Source organism: Opisthorchis viverrini (genome assembly GCF_000715545.1).
Source record: "Opisthorchis viverrini unplaced genomic scaffold opera_v5_173, whole genome shotgun sequence".
NCBI classification, from domain to species: Eukaryota; Metazoa; Platyhelminthes; class Trematoda; order Opisthorchiida; family Opisthorchiidae; genus Opisthorchis; species Opisthorchis viverrini.
The window spans coordinates 801,921-822,070 of NW_008751827.1; the positions used below are offsets into that span (position 1 = coordinate 801,921).

Below are 20,150 nucleotides of genomic sequence, written 5' to 3' on the forward strand. Positions count from 1 at the left end.
ACGCTCCACAATAACGCACTGATGATGTCACCTCGAGTGGTGATGAAACGTTTGCAATCAAATTGCCCAGCTCAGCGAACAAGCCAACGACCACCATAATTCCCGAACTTTTCAGTTTAAAACTCCACCGAAGGTGTTATCACAGGGCTCAGATTCTGCGATTCAATCGTTACTGGCTCTGAAATGGGTTTTTATTCGGTTTCGCGTTGCATTTCACCTTTTTTTCTACAGAACTAGTCTCACTCACTCCTGCCTAGCTCTCAAGGTGTACTATTTGATGGATTCTGTCCAGCTGACTGTAGATGTGAAGCTTTTCAACTCGCAGCTAGTGCACAATGTTTCGTACCACCGAACGACTTTCATCCGGACAGCGTCACCCTTGACGTTCGAGTGGATGGTTGACCTCCCTCTCCCTCGGGTGATTCTCTAGCAATCCTGGATGTGCGCTTAAAATGCGAGCGATGCTGCTGAAAGTTACCTGTGGGCTTTGCTTTACGCATATCCCTAAAAATCCACCACATCGATATACATCATTAGTCACCAAAAATACGGTCTCTTATTCCATCCAAGTTGTATGTATTCAAAGCGTATGATTCAAAGCTGCTTGGTTTGAATGAAGCTGTGTGCCACTACCAACGAACGCGATCTAGATTCGGCGTTCAACCTGTACCGCTCAAGTCACCCCTGCTGTGATTCAGATAAGTGATCTCATTTAACGTAAATTTTAAATCCACCATTTTTATTAACTCCGGTCGCTTCATATCGTTCACTTGGAGCGTCACTATTTCATTCACTTGGAGAGGAAGCTTGCGAACAGAATATGCTTGCGTTAATTCACCTTACCTCCACGATGCACTGCCACTTCGTCTTCATCCAAAGTCAATCATTACAGAACTCGACTGAAGATGTTTTGATACGCAGTCAGATGTGCAGGTTTGTCACCCTCGTTCACCTGTAGTCGGAAGCGTGATCATCCCCAGTAGGTCCGTTACTGATTCACCGCCATCATCGGCAGAGTGAGAAGGAAACCCGAAGGAACCAGTTCACTGACTCACCCACGCCATAACTCAAAACTCATTTGGACTTCATGTGCATACCTAGTGACTCGAATTTATTGTGAGGTATATAACTACAGAAATACTTAAATTATTACAAAAGGCAGTCACACCCGTCAACAACAATCTACTGCGTCTATTGTCATGCATCTTGTTGGAACCCTACTTTCTTCATTCTTCATCTTGGTGGTACCAGTATCAGGATAGCCCTCAGGTATTTCAACCCTCATGGTAATTTCGCTTCTGTGAAAAAAAGCTCCACTGCTGTAGGAACGAGAGTCTGTACCTCTCATGGGAGAACATTTTTCAGAATATAACGATCTTGGTGCGTCCCCAGGGTGCTCTTTCTTCCAGGGGGACACTGTATACATATTCCCACTTTACTCAGTGTATGTGACAGGATGTCATCAGAATCCCGGAGAAAAGTTGAGATTCTGTCCCCGCAAACACGGTTGTTGAAAAAATCATAATTTTATGCAGAAGCGGATCTTTCATATCATCCCCTTTTGGCATTCTCCTGCTCTTTCCTCTCTCAGAGGAAATACCAAATGATGAGTTATCCCTCTAGGGATGTGCCGGTGTAAATAATTAAAGACGGTTTAACTTTGTGACTAGCATAATGGTTTGGATGGAATGAGAATAATCTCAAAAACACAGGAGCATCTGTCCGGGATGTAGGATTAGTTTGACAGCTCCTCTGTGGATACGAAGGCTTCTTGTAAAACCTAAACTGGACAACAGGATAATAAAGAAGAGTATGAGGAGAAGGACTTTGAATTACAAATCTAGGAGGTAACGTTGGAAAATATCTAGACATTCTTTTGGTATTCACACAGCTGCTCATACGACAAACATTGGCTTTCGATCGGTTGACAGCTCATCTGTTCGCCGAGCGAGGTAACTGGCTTGATCAACAGCCAACAGACTCACCCGAGCTACCAATACCGAAACACATAGCCCACATACGGACAACACTCGAACAATTTTCTCAAAACAGTGCCACCTGCCAACAGAAACCGAGACATCCTCTCACATGACTGTTTTCACTTGGGCGTGGTGACATTGCGCATGGTTCTAAATGTCTCCTAGACTTGGTGAGACGGAAGTAGCCGCTGGATGTCCCAATAGAGCTTGCCAGGTTGATGAATGCTTCATATATATATATANGGATTATAAACTACCCTGTACTGATACCACATGTTGACCTGCACTCTCAGACCACTTAGTGTAAACTTTGGGGATCCGGTGATTAGCTCTTATGTTGTTGTGTACGGTCTCCGGAATTCAGAAGGGTTCGCTGACAGCAGTTTACTGATGATTACGTGGTTGAGATCAATCATGTGTAGAGTAGCTAGAAGGTAAAATCGTGTGAAACATCAAAATATAGGAATCACCGTCTTCACGACTGAATTAGATTCTCTATGAGAAGAGGTGGTTTTTCCGAAAAGCTTGGTTTGCTTTCAAACTAGCGTCACCAAATTTAGAGCACAGCTACTCAGCCGAAAAGAGATCGGGGTTGGTGTTTAATCTCTTCATTAAAAACAAGTTCGAATTTTATCACAAAAGATGTTCTGGGTGTGTGAAGTGTCCGACCATGAGTCAGAGAACACAGACAGAGCATTGTGGCCATCGGTGAGCTCAGCTCATGGTCTCACAAGTGAATGCTGTGCATGAGTGAGGTTCAAACGGACGATAACCAAACACTTATCGATAACAGCGAGCTTATTGGTCCAGCCACCAGGGTAAAAAGAAGCTTCGTGGCTGTATTGCAGTTGAGCATCAGTATGTATTACTGGTATATTACTGTCAATGATGAGTATGATAAATGACCGCTCAAAAGGAGACTGGAGATACAGCCGTTTGGATGATATTTCGTGTCGGATTGGAAATCCTTCGTGATTTAGAGAGCTGGACTACTTTTCTTTCCATTTTGTTTTCACTTATTTACTTATTTATTGGAATTGTCACGCCCAGTTGGTGTTCTATTCCTCATTTTATCTGCTTTTCTGAAGGGTGTGCCAGGAGTGACGAAACCGACAGCATGTATGGTAGCCTGACAGATGTAGCATAGATTGGTTAAGCCAGAATAGATTGTTCATTCTTCTTTGGGTAAGGTATGGTAGTGTTACTGATAGTTACATGCCAGTATTCCGCGTGTACTATTCCTCCTAAATAATGTGACGCATTCCATGGCTTTCGCTCATCAACCATTCTCATCAGCATAGTTTCGGCAGACATCGTACAACCGACCAGTTGTATCGAGGTGTCATCATTTAATTGCGTTGCGCAGTTTGAGTATTTTACCACCGCTTTGTTCTTCAGGGAAACGATTGAGTAAATTATAGGCCTCTTTTGTGTGAACGATTTGGTCCGTTCTAAGGGATCCATCTTCATGGATAGTGTTCTGCACTTTTAAGCCAGCTCTAATCACTTCCCTTCCGGTCTTTGAATACTTTAAGTGTAAACACTGGGGAGGTCAGGCATAATGTCAATATTAGTCTCACGCTATGGAGTTTTGTGTGTGCTCCTCCAACAGTGGCTGCTCGAAATATTCGGAAAAATCCACCCTTCTTGTTGACTCAACGCCGTTCGCCACAACCATTTTCCACGAAAAACACTTAACTCTCCTGGGAGATGGAAAGACAATACTGCAGCTGACGTCACCTGACTTTTCCGTGTGAATCATCGGATGTTACAATGGCAGCGGTTTTAAGGAAAGTTTAAACAGAACGAATGTCGGAGAAAATGATTGTATCATGCCTAGTATCAACATGTTTTATAACACATTTGTTGCAACCAAAGGTTTTCCACCTACAGCCATCAGGCCAATAAATAAATACTATGAAGGCTTTAAGGAGAGACAAAATTGCAATAGAATTGGTGAATGGAATCACTCAATAAAGTTGCTCTTTAAGTTTGAGAGCTACTTGCCGTTCAGTATCGGAGTCACTTCGACCTAAGTAACCGCATGGCTTGTATCACCTTGTAGCTGTCATGGCACAAATTTCTCCTGGGAGCCATTTTCTTTCAGAGTTTTGGAGATAATCTAGTGGTGCATCCTGCATGTGGAGCCCTATTAGCTGGAAGCATGAATAATTTTGCTTTTATTCTACATCAGCAGCCCTTGGGGAATTTGGAAAATTCGATCGAAATTCTGTCCCATAAGTGGAGCCAATCTGCGCCGAAGAGCTGAGAACCACTGTAGAATTGTTTCATCCTGGTTGAGAATCACCCGTGGTTTGCATCTGACAAATGTTCGCTATTGTAGTGTGGTGACTGTAACGAAAAGACACGCTGAGTGAAGCGATTGTCAGAATCACTCATATTGACGAGAAGAAATAATCGTAAAGCAGTAAACGGGAGGCGAAATGGCTCAACTGGTTAGAGAGCGAATTTACTTATTCGAACCCGACCTCTACCTCTCGACTTGCCCTGTTTGGGCTTGGGCAACTTAGCAGTATCCCAGCCCTCGTGCTTCTTTCGGGTGGCATGACAGCTAGGCACTGAAAGGGTGGTACAGCTGAATGCTTATTATTATTATTATTATTTTTATTATTATTATTATTATTGTTATTATTATTATAAGCATTAAAAACAAGCGAAAAAAGGTGATAAAATCAAGACTAAGGTAGCAGCATCTTAGAGGATATGAACCCTACTGGCAAGTTTCCAAAAATGGTTTACTCCATTTCGGAGGCCACGCAAAGTCGAGACGTTTAGCTGAACTCTGTAATGAAATTCGTTGTTGCCTAAATAAAATACAGTTAGTGTGAGATTTTTACTCGGTTAGTTTCTGCCAGGGAACGCACATTCAATGCCTTTGATTGAAAGATGACTGATGGGGTTGTTGATAAGTCGAATTCCCCCTCCCCGAGATCAGTTGCAGTTTCCCCCGACCGAGCGTTATCCGGAGGTCCAACCGTACAACAAACGAGTTTTAACCCCAGTACAAGCGAACAATCCCTCCAAAAGATACATTCAAAAAAAGGCCACTCAAGAGAGTTCGTATCCAACCTTGTCTGCCAGGCCTATAGAGATCACCTATTTCTCTACAGACTAGTTCTAAGGGTTCTGGCACGTCTACAATTCTGTTTTTTTTACAGTGATTCTAACTCTCCTACCCCCAGAAAGTTCGAAAACTTAGTCTTCACGAAATACAGAAAAACTCGCATGTTTCAGGAACTAAGTGAAGGTTCTGGAAAGTGCAACATGTTCCTTGTAGTTGAATACATGCCTCGGATCGGAAGCCAGAAACAGTGTTACTAACCGAAGGGTGTTAAGCGCACTCTCATATAGTACTGGACAACGCCAAGCTGCACATAGTCTTTTGCAGTGCTATTTCTTAGCACCTGTCAACTCTAAAGCATTCATGTACTGGCTACTGATTTTACTGAACATAGGTCGCAAAGACCAGTTGAACAAGCAACTTTTCAAGTCCAGGTTGGGTGCGATGCACTTCTGTTGCACCATTACATGGCTAAAATCTTCCCATGATGGTGTTGTTCGAAAGGTGAGCGAAGTTTTGCAGCAAAATACGGTTATGAGAGTGTGGACCCATGACAAACCTCGTTACTTGAGTGGAAACTACTTCTGAGAGCTTTAAGTGACTGGAGCATCATGCGAGGGTCCTGTCAATCGTCCACGCACATTTTAAAGTGCACAGCATACTTAGCGAACAGTTTGTTATTCTTAGTTGAGCGGTGCAGAGGAACAGAAATAAGCCATACACAATGCTAACGAATGCTGCTCAACCAGCAGGCTAAACCAATTGGAGTGTTTTGAAAGCGAGGTAGAAAAAAACGGTCTCCCTAACGAGTACTGGATGAATCAAGTACGGGTTTCACTATCCCCAGCGCAGTCAACCGCAAACACTTGTGTTGCTGTTTGTCAAGAAGCAAAGCAGCCAACAAATCGATGGAGTAAGTTGGCTTTCGCCCGGACCGGGACTTGATGAATAGTCTAAATATGTTTTCAACTCCGATACACCTACCGCACTTGCTGAAGACGATTGTTCCAAATCTTTGTGATATATATTCCGAAATCCAGTAACAGCGACGTGTTACTAACCCATTCGAAAGTATCATTTCTACTTAAAGTGGGAGAAGGTGCATCTCCTGGCCTCATTGTCTCCTGGCTCTGCAGGTGCTGACGGTCGAACATCCACCGTGCCGGAGGATCTAAAACATCTCTGTGCTACTGGATTGCAACAGGTATTTTGTCAGAACAACCACAAGATGTATCCAAATTGGTCGTAATGAGCACGTATGGACGAAGGTACGGCGTGCATGCGTCCACAACTGTCCCACAGCCAGAACAGAACCGGACCACTTAGTCTGCTGTGTAAAAGGACATGATAGTAACCCTGTTTACAGACAAAAGGAGGTTGCCATGTCCGCATTAGTATCCAGACCAGACTACATGTGAACTGGCAAGCTGAGTCATACGGCGGGTGGTATGGGCGCATGTCGCGATCACGTGTAGGGGGAGGGGCACGACTGGTGCATATAGGCACATTCATCTGATATCTTTTTTCCCTCCTGTCCTATCGTAAAAAGCTTAGTCATATAGCAGAGCAGTTGCTGTTGCTGCGATAGTGGACAGCATTTGCCATTCATTCACACATATCCACACCTACCTTGGACGTAAACTCGGGACGCACTAAAGCATAACAATTAACTCATGTTTTTACTCTAGCTGACTAATTTGCAGCGCCTTTCCCACAGTCATGTCGACACCGTTTTGTACCGCACCCAGTTGACTTACCCGCCCCCCTCACACACATGAACGCATTTCCGGCGTTCGTACAATTAAAGCCACAGTATATTGAGACCACTCTGTCTATTTGTCATATTCCGTTTTCGTTGGCTGCACGATTGTGTTGCCGTGCCGTGCCGTGCCGTGCCGCACGCAAAGTCTGTTCGCTGCGCACTTTTTTGTCCTGAGAACCATTCATCCTTCAAACCATCTCTACACTATTCACATGTAATTAATGAGTCTTTCACCGCCCTTACTTGCCCGTCCTACAGTTCAGCTACCTGTTTGTTCTCACAACAGGCTAATCGTGGTTATTNTATTCAGCCTTCTTTACATTCAAAGAGCGGTTTATCCTTTGCCTGAATGAGACACCTCCTTTACATGTGAGCTGGTTAGCCCAACAGTAGTAGATAGATGTGTCTGGATTACTCAGAACTAATGACGAATGGGCTATGCCCAGTGGGGTGCTGTCATATTTGTACGCGCCTGGAAAGATAGTTTTCATCTCAACAAGTGTCCCAGAACCGGCTACTTTAGAGTTGCTGGGTTAATAAACCCAGAAGGGGAGGGCAAGAAAATTGTACATTCTGGTGGAATCAACCTCAAAGAATAGTTCTCGCTTCAATGGGAACGGATGTTCCGGGTTTCAGAAGTAGCTGAGGTCATTGAAAGTCTCGTTTGCAAAGGTGCCTCAGTATTTCGACTTCGACTTTTTGCGAGAAATCTCAACTATGTAAAGACTTCAACCACTGATCAGTCACATAAATCGAATGTGAACGAGGATTAATCTTCAGCGTCAGTGTTCAACCTACTGAATTTACAGTCTAAAGCGGGTTTAATGCGTCAAACAATATTCAATTCTTCATCTGGTTAAAGCTTCGTCTCACTTGTTCTCAGGAATGATAAATCCCATTTCAAACTATCTTATTCGAATAATGTTAGAAACTAAAGTGATGGACCAACTGACGTGGTCCTTTAGTTTACCAAGTGTTGACGACAATCATACGTGGGGAGTCATTAAAACGACTTCAGTAATGTGCTTTCGATTATTGATGAGACCGAACTCAACACAGTGTCACCGAAGCTTGATTGACCCATTACTTTCGAGGTTTCCTTCCTTCTATAGACTCATGATGAAAGGGGACTAACCTTGAGTTCGACCAAACGGACATAGACACTTATTAGTCTTTCTATTATCTAGCCTGATTCTCAACATGGTCAGTGTTCTGAGTCCGACCACTTTCAGGGGATAAATGTCATGTATTGCACTATTCATGCATTGATGCGCTGTTGATGATGACCATAATACAAATCAGAAGGTGTATGCACTAATAAAAGTTTTTAATGTGGTTGACAGTAGTTTACAGAAGCGATTTGTAGCATGTATAAAATAAAGGCGATATAAAATGTGGAGCAAGTCAAAAGGGAACTTATCGTCTGTGAAAGTCCCTTGATGAATGTCCGGACGGCGGGAACGTGTTTTCTACCCGGTTTGGCTGCTACACGTACTCCATAATTGTCCGTCGACTTGGGGTGTTTGGCTAACCCCTTGCTCCCTGCGCGCGCGCGAGTCTGTCTGTGTGTGCTGACTGTTCGGTTTCCTTATGTGTGGGTCCGTTTGCGTGTACGTGGGTGTGTCAGCACATGGGTTGTTGCTATGCTCACTAGACGGTACAGACAATCGATGTCCGGTCAGTCAGCTTAGTGTGACGTGGTTTGAGTATGGAACAAAAGACAAGCCTCGTGATCCAGTGAGCGACTGCGAGCTGAACAGTCAAGTGTGTGGGTGACGGGGTGGCTACACATGTACTCCACTAAAAGAACCAACAGACCAGTGGTTCAGATGGCTTGTTGCTGTGTGAGGCGGGATCCAGTGGTAATATGCTGTGGTTCACTGAAGATATTTATCAAGCAACAATCAGAAAGTGACCTCGAACCAACAACATTCGTCTTCTGTAAAGCAATGAACATCGGTTGCTCAATCACTCGTTTGCACGCAAATATGTGCTTCATCTTCAGACGAGACTTGAAGCGCGATCTCTTTGACAAACGCTTGTCTTGATCCTTCATTAAGAGTCAATGCGTAATTTTAAATTACGCCAACTTAGGATGTACCGTATGGGCTCCGTTGTGTACCCTTATCGATCGCTTCAGCCCAAGGTACCGTGTACCTGAACTTTTCAGCAACAAATGCACGTACCGTTTCTCGGTCTAGAAAATGTACACTGGATTTTTATTTCGGAAGGCTGTATTGATAAACCATCCGCCACTTTAGGCCTAAACGCTTTGCAACGTCTGGAACTCTACCAGCTTCACCTACACATTGGTGTCCAGTGCAACTAGGTAGCGGTGGTGGTAAGAGTGATCAGCCGCAGCATATGATCAAGTTAGTTCCACGTCAAAACCAGATACGTGTGCGAATGAGAGTATTTGGCGAATTCCGTCAATTTGGGTTCGAGAACAACACACGGTTGAGGGGAACTCGGGGGCCACCCTTACTTGGCGGTTCCAAGAAGGGTGAAACCAGCGTGGGCTTTCAAGGAGTTTTCAGCAATCCTGTGAATAGTGTGTTAAGTCTAGACAGTCTAGACTTTAGTGCAGCTCAAGGACTGTATTCTAAAACTACACCTTATCTGAGTGGACAAGACTGCGGTAGCCCTTCAGTGAAGAAGTCTAGTAAAGCATTCAATTGGTTATCGACGCAAAGTACCACCGATCCGACAAGTATTGGCTCACATGCACTTTCCTGATGAACCTTGTGTGACACGGGTAGAGAACAGATTTCCTGGCTTGGTGGAGACCTGCGCTCTGCCACCTAGTAGACTGCAGCAATACTATTCGTCTGAAATCAGGGGAGACATACCTGTGTGGTTATGATAATTTCCAAGATAGAAATGGCACGCAAAAAAAAAGATCAAGCTGAACTATGGACAAAACCTCAAAATTGAAAAGCTATGTGACCTTTTGACCTCATCACTGTTCCTGAACTTTTCCATTTTATAAGTCAAAACACAGACAGTCTATTCGCGAAATACACTTATCTGCAAATTGAGTTGGTGTTAACGGAAGGCTCAACTGAATCTCTTGTTTCAGGAGCATTTTGACTAGTGTCCCCCCCAAGAAACTAAGAGTAGTGTGGTCTTGTGACTCGCTTATTTTCACATTTGCTTATGATTGGCAGGAGACCAACAGCAACGCCACCCATAATTTGTTCTAATTTTCTCTCGCATAAGATGGGGAAACCATTACTACTTGTGAGTGGACATTTTATATGAATTATTCAGTTATGTAGACCTTCGTGACTTGGCTAGCTCGTTTGGACCCAAAATATGCGTCTGGAAAATAAGTTCGTGGGCCAAGGTTTCTGTATAACGTCCAACTTGACCGTCACATATATATGCTAAAGTGGTTATTTGCACATTGAAAACCGATTGGAATTTTGCTCACTTTATTGCTTATCTACTCTTGCAAAAAGTTTAGTATTTCTAACTACTCACGAGATGCCGTGGGGATTTCTTGTTTAACTTTGGTATCTTTCCGTGAAATACCCAGAAATAGTTATTTCTTGGCTGTTTGACCATTACCCGTAGACAAATATGCTTGTTGTGTGTATTCTGGGGCGAGATGTACCAAGTGACTAGAGCGCGAATTTACTGACCGGAAGGTCCGTGGTTCGAACCCGACCTCTGCCTCTTGACTTCCCCTGTCTAGGCTTGGGCGACCTGACAGTATCTCAGCCCTCGTGCCTCATTCGTGTGGCACCGAAAGGGTGCTACAACTGAACGATTTATTTTTTTTACTGTGCGTATTCGCTGGTGTTTGTAATGCAATGTACAATATCCGTCCAATATGGTTATTCTGTATGTTTGCCAAGGCGACTGCCTGTTGCATGGTCGTTGTTCCAGTGCATTTCTCCCACCAACTAAATTTAAGTTTGTAGCCAATGTTTACATTTCTTCGCCAGGTTAGTCAATACTAAAAGGCTTCTAGTTAGCTCGGCTTCTTTTTTAATCGGTTTATGTACAACCCATCATGATTTCCCCTCACCTTCGCTGGATTCCATGTCTGGTCGCAATAACAGGGTAAATGCCAGGGAAAGATACCGAGATCGTTCTTAAATCAATTCTTGTTTACTAGGTTGATTTTGTGCCCTAAAAATCACGTTGTTCTTCCTGCCCCTAATTTCCAACCGATATGCTCTTACTTCTATCGAAACGTTGCATGCTTTTGAGTCTCTGTTAGCTTGTTTGGTTTTCGTTCCGCCTCCGCCAAACTATGTTCCCCTCTTTCCTCCCTCGATGACTCACACCACGTCACAACGCATATTTCATGAGGCACAAATTACCGGTCTTAGCCAATGTGTACAGTTGAGCTTGCCGAAACGGTAGGGAGGCAGACCAGTGCTCAGTGTAACTAGCCTAACTCTTGCTGAGCAACGGACTCTGGTGTCATTTTCCCACACCCTCCCTCACCATTTTTTCTGCATGAATGACGATTAATCAAGTGACTACTCACCCACCCACCCGGGTTGTGTGGATAACTGTGGATCTGAGTGCTGGTCTGTATCCGAACATGTACACCTCCGTCCGAGCGGAAGACTGCGACATTCATCAAGTTCTGAGTAGGCTCTACAATGAGTCACTCTAGCAAAAGTAGGCCACATCCCATTTATTATCGCCAAGTGCACACACACACATTGTTTGGATTCAATTCGGTCTCATTGGGTAAAGATAATGGCTCTCGTTCGAAATTGTTTTGCAGAAATCAAACCCTGACCCTACCAAACTGAGTAACTCGCAAATGCGATTGGTAGGGATTAATCCTAGTTGATGGTGCACAACGAACACAATGTGGCTAGCATCTATACCGATTTCCATGAGTTTTTTTTTCATGTTTTGTGACTGGAATAAGGCACCAGTTCATTTTAGAGTTGAGAAAGAGTTGTTTGATTCATGGCGCAGCTTATCAAGATCTTAGTGGAAAAACACTGAACCAAACCGTAAAACGTGAGAGTTTGTAGACAGTTACTGGGCACTACAGTAGACCGGAAAGTGTGGAGTGTCTCCAGCGTCCGATTTGTTCTTCACTTGATAAGGTCGCATTTATGCAGTTGAGACCAAAATTTTGGCTGCCAGTTGATACCTGGTGATAATTTAGGTCATTAGTGAAATCCACCGAGGCGTTATCTCACTAGGCGTTGGCAAAATTTTTCGTAGGCTTCTTGGAAGTTCTACAAAGCTCAATTGTTTCGGCTCACTATCGACCCATTTCCACAGGACCCAGTGAGATTACAACTAGAGCGGAAATCGGTTACTTGGATCAATGTGCCGTACCAAGGAACTGGTTTGATGGTCAAGGTGGAAGATATGTAGGTGGGACTAACTGACGTGTGCACTACAATTGAAGGTGCCGACCTAGAATACCATTCTGGTAGAGAAGGTTGAACGTGACTGTACAGTGCGTCCGAAAGTTGTAGATGAGGGGTTTACATATTACCAAGCAGCATCCTAGAATTTTGGACATACTATTTGTTTCCGTACAATATATAGAGGACGACATGTTTATGATTTCCCAATGGGCATAACTACAAATGCCGCATAGTGCTGTTAGAAATCAAATAGGAAAAGGGTCTCGGTTTATTCCAAAGGAATTCTGATTCATTAAGCAAAATGTTATCTGCTGTTCTGAACTGCGCTCCGACTGTTGGGATATACCTGCAGTAGTTTGGTCAGTGGAATACTGTTTTACGAAATGGCCTTTTGTTCTTACTGTGCCACTGACCATAACGTACGGAACTTCCTGACTGAAGGTTCGTAGCCTGAGTTCGCCTTCGATTTTCGACAGTAAAGTAGTTCAACGATTGGTAGTCAGAACCGAATTCAGTCGGTTGTCGACTCGTAACTTATCGCTGCCACCATAGGTCTTGTATTGTTTTCTACTCCGGCAGCGGCCGTAAGGTGGATATCCACTCCAGCATTCATTAAACCGTAGATTTTGACAATCGCATCTGGGTATAACAGTGAAAATGATACACCCCTTTATCTTAATAGACGTAGTTTGGGTTAACTGTACTAAAATCATGCACACAACAAGCTGGCAGGTTTGAAGTTCCACCTCATCTGATTAGGCCTGACAACTCGTGAAACCAATTAAACCGATTTTCCTAGAAGTGTTTATCACTGTCTCCAAAACAAACAAAAGATTCTGTACGATGTTCAATTCTAATCTTACATGTCCCTTCAGTACTCTTGAGATCCCCTCTGCTGAATTCGATGCACTCTTCAAGATGACTTGACATAATTTTCTACAAAATCTTTGGATTTCAGGGCTAGAAGAAATCACTCTTGAAGGTGACAGTCCACATTGTCCAGCATGTTTGAGCAGATGGGATGCGACACCTTTCACCATTGAAAACCCACAAGACTGTGGAATCAATTCAGCGCATTCTACTGAACCAAGTCCTTCATCTCACTGTTGTCTATGTTGCACACAATCACAGGATTCAGTGCGAAAACCTGTCGAGGAGGAAAATACTGTTACAGCTAAACACCCAGCATCAGATGGGGCTGCAACAATCAGTCCAACAAGCGAACTGACCAGCCAATGTTCTTCAACAACTACTCTGAATAGCAAAGGTCCGACCACCAAAGAGGCCGCAGTACACCCAGCTCAGTCTAGCCCACCCGTGACTCCGAACTGCCCACCGTATCTGGACTACAAAAACTGTGTTGCAGCATTCTCACTTGAGGTGAGCCTCCTTGAGTGTTTTCTCCGGGTTGCTAATGAATCATAGACGTTGCTTCCAGCAGCAAACTCTTTACCGTGTAATTCGTTTTCTTGAGGACCGTGCGTTCTCGATCTCAGAGGGCCAGTGATATGTTCGACCACAACTATAGTTCGATCTACTCAGCTCAGAACATTTGACGACCGTTTACTTAATCCAACAAGTAACGTCCAATTTGTCACCTGCCACTGACATACCAAAATGAGAACGGTACACCACGATTACCACGTTTCCCAGGGAATCTAACCAAGAATTCACTGTACGACACATCCCAGCTGTCGGCGTCGCTTCACATTAGGTTTGGTAAACAACATGAAAGAACTGGTCGGCAAAAGTTTACTTCTCATGGGTATTCCACAAACGCCTAAATGTCTAGATGAACACTCGATAGATTTCCCCGTCTCTGATTAGTCGGTGTAGGGAGTTTGTGAACTGGGATCGAATCATTTGGCGTGGCGCCTATCTCCTTGTAAACTATACCAATGGTTTAGGTCTTTGGGAAAATCACTCGCCAAACAACAAATGTCCATTAATTGTGATAAATCAGTGGATGACTGTCACTTAAAACCGCTATTCTGGCTACACGGCTTTACTTCACAACAAAACACTGGCAATGTCACCTCGATCGATGATGGACCGTTTGCAGCGCAGCGGATCAACTCAGTGAACAAGCATACGAAGACTGTTTGAGGATAAATATCTGCACAGCGTCGTCCTTTGAACGGATACCGAAAATCTCTCATTGAAGATCATCATAAGTGCAAGGTTCGGTTGATCTCCAGCAAACACCAAAGTAAATTGCGAATGAGCTATATGGAGGCGCAATTGGACTGTTTAACCTGTATGGTATTGTGGATGTTTAACACAGACCTGGTTGTAGGACTGGAATACCACATTTTTCCGAGTGCAGAACGCGCCATGTGGTAAGTGCGGTAGCTATATCATTACGACTGCCATTTAACGTACCCTCTACCAACCAGTTAGACGTGATGTTACTTCATATATATTACTTTCAATGCTATTATTATTCTCCATCCAACTTCTAATCGTTGACGTTGAAAGTGGTTCTTCGGCTTACTCTTGTTGCACACAAGGAACTTTTATGTGTTCCACATGTCGCTCTTGTCTTGTAAGATAAAGTTAACTAAAAACGGTAAAAACCGCGCAGTTGTTCCATGCTTACTGGTGTTTACCGAGACTTCGTCGTACGATTTTAGGCAGGGTTTCTGGCTAAGAAGCCATCATCTACATGTGCGTTATCATGCTTAATCACTGTCCAGCTGTTTCGCCAACCGTGTACATATCACGAAACTCCAGGGAGTCTGGATCCCGTGACCTCCCAGCTAGCAATTTGAATGCTTAACCGCTCGACCACGAGTGGCCGATCAGCAGTCTGATTAACCCATACTCAGATAGGACATAGTGCCTCTCATCCTTTAGTCACGGAATCCACATTGCTTGGTCACACGTGTTGACTTGCTCACCGTGTGAATACCGTTCGGATGGAAAGTTTGCTCATCGGGTGGATTTTATTCTTCTTCTGAGCTACTTATAGATAGCTGTTAGTTTGGGAATTCTAATAGAGATCCCAGTAGTCATTATCGTACTCACCGTCCCCATCTACTAAGATGGCGTAATACATTACAATCATCGCCAACAACAGTGTCAGTAAAAGTAATCCGGTCATACACTTGTTCCTCAGTAAGTGGATGAAGACGACAATTTAATAATTCGTATTTGAACGCAGATGTACAATGATGCAGAGCAGTAGGTTTCCGCAGCTCAACCAGGTCTAATGCTGTTCGAAAACTGTTAGCAGCAAACAACTACCCCCTTGCAATATCCTTGCGTCACCATAAAACGCCGGAGTGGATTTTAAAATATCGAAAATCCAGATTAACCAAAATCACGGCCTGCAGCGGAAATTCAGTTTGGTTGATTCGTTCAGCTACCTAAACGTAGTGAGTAGTTTCCAACTATTCATTTGCTATTTCGACAGCGCTGGCGATTTCCCCAAAACCGTGACCGAACTGCAGCATGATCTCGGTTCCACGACGCCCTTAGGTACGTTTTAGGTGCTTTCACCAAGCTTTTGCGGACATAGAGAATTATTTATTTGTCGTGGGGCAACCTACATGTAGCACAAGAACAACCTCATGCTCCGCACTGGAGGGTTTATGACCAGCGCGGTCAAGTGTAGCGTCTATCGACCTTTCCAATCGAGGTTGCCGTATGCTCACTCATCGTACCACTCAACTGTACTTTTCCGTTTCAGTTGATTTGACAAAAAAGACACAAAACAAATGCGATGTGAGTCAAGATGTCGATATCTGCATTGTCTAGCACGACATTCATTTACGATACAGCCGAAACCTGACACGCCCCAATTCCGGGTCGGATAAAACGTCGATTTCAGGCTCTACGATACTATCAAACATCAGTAAGGAACCACCAATATTGGTTACCTGGGTTGAGCGATCTTCAAGATGGTACGACGAAGATGATGTACACAGGGACTGCCGCAAAAGGTAACGCGCCAATATATGACGATGACAAAATAAAATTAGCAGCTAATTGATTTGGGTGCAAACACAGTTATTCAGGACCGCACCAAATCCTCGGCGTAACGCTAGAATGAAGTTCGAGTTGATAAAGCGCATCAGGGGGCTTGTATGAAGGGTTAGTCGGTGCGGTCTATGTACGTTCTGAATTGATTCCAGGTACCTCAGGTTTGCTCAGCACGAATAAGGGATCGGTGAAAAGAAGAGAGCAAAAGAGAAAACATGACCGGACTGAAGCGGCTTGTGATGAGTTTTCGAAGAGAACCTTCTGCTGGCATGTGGTACTGATCCCCTGAGCAATCGTAAGTAATAAACTCCAATATATAGATGCCCCCGATAGATTCCCTGGTAAGATGTCCCAATGAGAGTCACGTGCCGGGATTCAGTGTATCATTAAGAACCCTGCCTTTTCATGTCCTATATACCCATTTGTCGTTCTTCATGTCCGTTCGGTTAGGATGGCTCTAAGCAACTTAGCTTAGCAGCGCAGCTGATCAGGGTTTCCCTATGTATAAATTTAATTCATGACGTTGCTTGGATGGTGAAAAAAATACAGCAACCGAAACAATAGTCTAGTGGCATTGGTATCAGGCCTTGATATGACCTGAAATGCAGACGCGATATGAAAGCAAACAGTGGCCTGCGATGGAATGACCGACTAAAGCATATGTTGGAAACAATGGGGTGTGCCAGTTTTAAAGCAGTCTGACGGCAGTCCCACAGTAGGCCTTCGGTGAAACGGTCAGTTAAAGTAGGCGACCAGATGTCGCATGATTTCTCCTCCTGTGCGTATTAAAGTTTAACGACTATGTGCAACTTGTTGACAGAATGCTTCACCCTCGTCAGGCTTCCTTACACCGAACAATGTGCCACCTTATATCGGTAATACGTTGGAATGTTGGTAGCTTGAGTGGATACCTCGGTAAGAGATCAGTTACCGATGCCGCCATGTATATCTGGGGGGAGGGCACATTAGCCACGCAGTGCTCTTAGCTGCAAAAGCTTTAAGAGTGGAGTAAAACGTTTTGCTCCAGAATGTTGCGTTTTGTTGCGTATACGCTCAAGCCAAAACCATTCCAATATACGTTCATATATTTGGAGCTCACCAAATTTTATTGTCCACTCAAGCAATCATACCTCTGACGGGAAAGCCTGGTGGAATAATTTCTCAGTATCGCTAAGACCCCGGGATACCTAAGTGTGGCTCAAAAGTTTGGACTGGTACTCTGTACTCAATTGTCTGATTGCTTTAGTTCATCACGGACACGTCATAGCTTTCGAAAATTCCATTCCATTGTGCGAATACTGAGCGCCATATCTGGGCTCTGTTTCAGGTTGCGGACGCAATAGCCGCGCAAAATTCCGTGGCCAGACGCCAATGGGCGCTTCAACGTGCGGCTCAGTTAACAGTTCGACGCATTTTGGTCGCAAGGCAGCAACATCAGCAGTCAAAATTAAAGGTATCCGAAGCCTCCCGGGATCAGGGGGCCCGGCTGGTAGCGAGNTCGTGCACACGTTCATTCAACAACACCACCCTCAGTACCCACTGAGCCCGACTGCCTTCGTGTGATGTTCCGTCTGATCCAACATCTGTTTGACGATCCCGCAGATGCCATCTTCATAGATGCTTTGGTGAGTTATGCCGAGGTTTTTTGTTTCATGATTTCAAAGCTCCTGGTTTTCCTGACAAGTGGTCATCTAGATCCCACCTTTGCTCTTCTAATTCCAATGCTGACGTCATACCAGTTCCGCCTAGATAATTTTCCTTTAAAACGGCACGATTTGTTTTCCTTCGCATTAGATAGATTTGCTGAACAAGGGAAGAAGGATAGGTTTAGCATTTCCAGAAGGGTACAGCCGAATGTTTTATTGGCTAAAGCCCTTAGTTTCTGAATGAAACCGGATTAACTGAGAGCGCTTCATGGTCAGTAGAGTTATATCTTGTCCCATCATTCTATTAGGTTGCGTAAAATGCGATAATACGGTACCCTGGTAGTGGCACTTCGCCGGTACCTACAAGAAGGAATGCTGGTTTCGAACTCTGGAAGCACGGAAGCAGAATACATCTCAATGGAAGCTGGATATGCCCTGGTAGTAGTCCTAAACGGGGACGAGATCATCTTCACTGAAGCGTTTTTTTGAGCTTCACTGGGAAAATTGTTGCTAAAGTTTGTGAAAGCGAACCCTCGCGCTCAAGTTGGCGGTACAAGAGGTGCTAGGGGTTGACAGCACTTAGGGGAATTCAGTTCGACTGGAAAAGTATGTCTCAGATCCCTGTGTGATTTTTTTTGCTTTTTATCCATAAGCTGTCCAGTTTATGCAGTTGCGGGGATTCGAAAAGATGATAAGAAAACCATCCATCCTGTTGCAATAGGCTGATAGGCCGGAGATCTGTTTGTAGCAGGGATAAGGAGTCCATCCTAGTGTGACTTGAATGAACCACAGTCGGTCCCGAGTCAACTCTCTGTGTACTGGAAGCTACTTACGTTAAAAAAAGAATATCACATTTGCGCGCACCTTTGGTTAACCTCGCCATGTTTATGACAACGTAAACTCCTCCCACAATCATCCACACTCTTTTGAAAGATTAAGTAGAATTTATTTTTCCCACTAAGATGATAGGACATCCCATTTATACTTTTAACTTATGCTGTAGCATACCTAGGCTGATCGAGGTGGAGTTCAGATCCTCTACCTTCGCCCAACATTCCCCGAAAGTACTATTGGTTGTAGGGTGTGTTCCAAGGTGCCCGGTTCAAAGACTTTTCCTATTCTATTTCTGCCATTTGTTTAACCATTTCAGCGTGCTTTCCGTGAGCTACTCGGTTATTTGGTGTGTTTCAACGTCGAAACACAGACTGCACTTCAGCGTGCCATTGCACCCATACTTCGTCGCCTACTTCGATTTGTCGGTGGTGCAAGTGTGCTGTGGACGTTGCGCAGCCCGACATCCGGTCTACCGACTCCCATTCTTATGCATCAGACTTCTACAACTTCAGTGGAAGGTTGGAACGTAAACACTCCACCTATGCCAGATGGCCGTCCTGCGGAGAAAGTAGACGTGCTTTTTCGCCTGGACTCTAAGGAGACTGATAGAAGTGTGATGGGTGCAGGAGTTTTGCCTCCACCTGCGGCAAATCTGCGTGATAGGGCCAATTTGGCACTTGCCACACTTGTGGAACTGGCCAAAGGTCAGAATGGAGCCTTGGCGATCGGAAGGGATGTTGAATGCGGTAAGTTGTGGTCTGACTTTGTCAGGCACCGTGATTTTTGGTAGCAGTTTGTTCGACTTGAACGCTCAGTTTCGAACGACATGTTCGGGTTTGGGTAGAACTAAATTGGGGAGATTGACGAAGCTTAAAAGATGGTGTAAACCGAGAATCAGCTTCCGCCCTTATCTGCATCATCGTCCTGGAAAAGAATCGAAACGAGATCAGGATAGTATAGCCAAATTACCCAGTCGTCACGTTTAGATGTTGCGTGCCCAGGCAATGCAGATCATCAAGGTGCTACGTTATCTCACGTGAACTCACACACTCTTGATCGTAACAGGTCGAGCAGGGGAATAACAATCGATATCACTTCACTGGACGAATTCTGTACCACAGCTGTTGCATTCTTAAAAATGTAGGACATGGTTCTATTCAGATATTTACTAAATTGACATGATTTCGAAGCCAGAGAAAAAGTACAATAGTTAAACCAGCGTGCAGCAATCCCTTTTGGCAGCATGCAATTATCCTCTCGAGGAAATGGGTTTAAGTAGCGAAAATCTTGCGGTAGGATACTTTCGCTAATTGAAAAGCCTCCTAGAACGCGTCGAAAATGTTTTAAGAAGCATGCACCTATAGTGTGAGATATTTTTATCAGTATTCCAAGTAGCCGTACCCTTTTCTCTTAAAAACAGAAGGCTGCAAATGCTATCCTATAAATATCCAGGACAAACTACGAAGAATCAGCATGGGGGGGGGGCCGAAGCATTCTGCTGGTGGCGGG

The 20,150-nt window shown here is 44.2% G+C and overlaps 1 protein-coding gene across 1 annotated transcript in view; it reads left to right on the forward strand.

Annotated features, from left to right (window-relative positions):
- The window catches only part of T265_07440 (hypothetical protein), a gene marked incomplete at both ends in the record, with an annotated part of 100,160 nt that overhangs the window by 47,628 nt on the left and 32,382 nt on the right, over window positions 1–20,150 (forward strand). Inside the window, 4 exons of the mRNA XM_009172958.1 lie at window positions 13,136–13,557; window positions 17,489–17,614; window positions 17,655–17,786; window positions 18,958–19,387. Of these exons, the coding sequence (XP_009171222.1) occupies window positions 13,136–13,557; window positions 17,489–17,614; window positions 17,655–17,786; window positions 18,958–19,387 (1,110 nt within the window). The remainder of the gene's footprint in view (window positions 1–13,135; window positions 13,558–17,488; window positions 17,615–17,654; window positions 17,787–18,957; window positions 19,388–20,150) is intronic.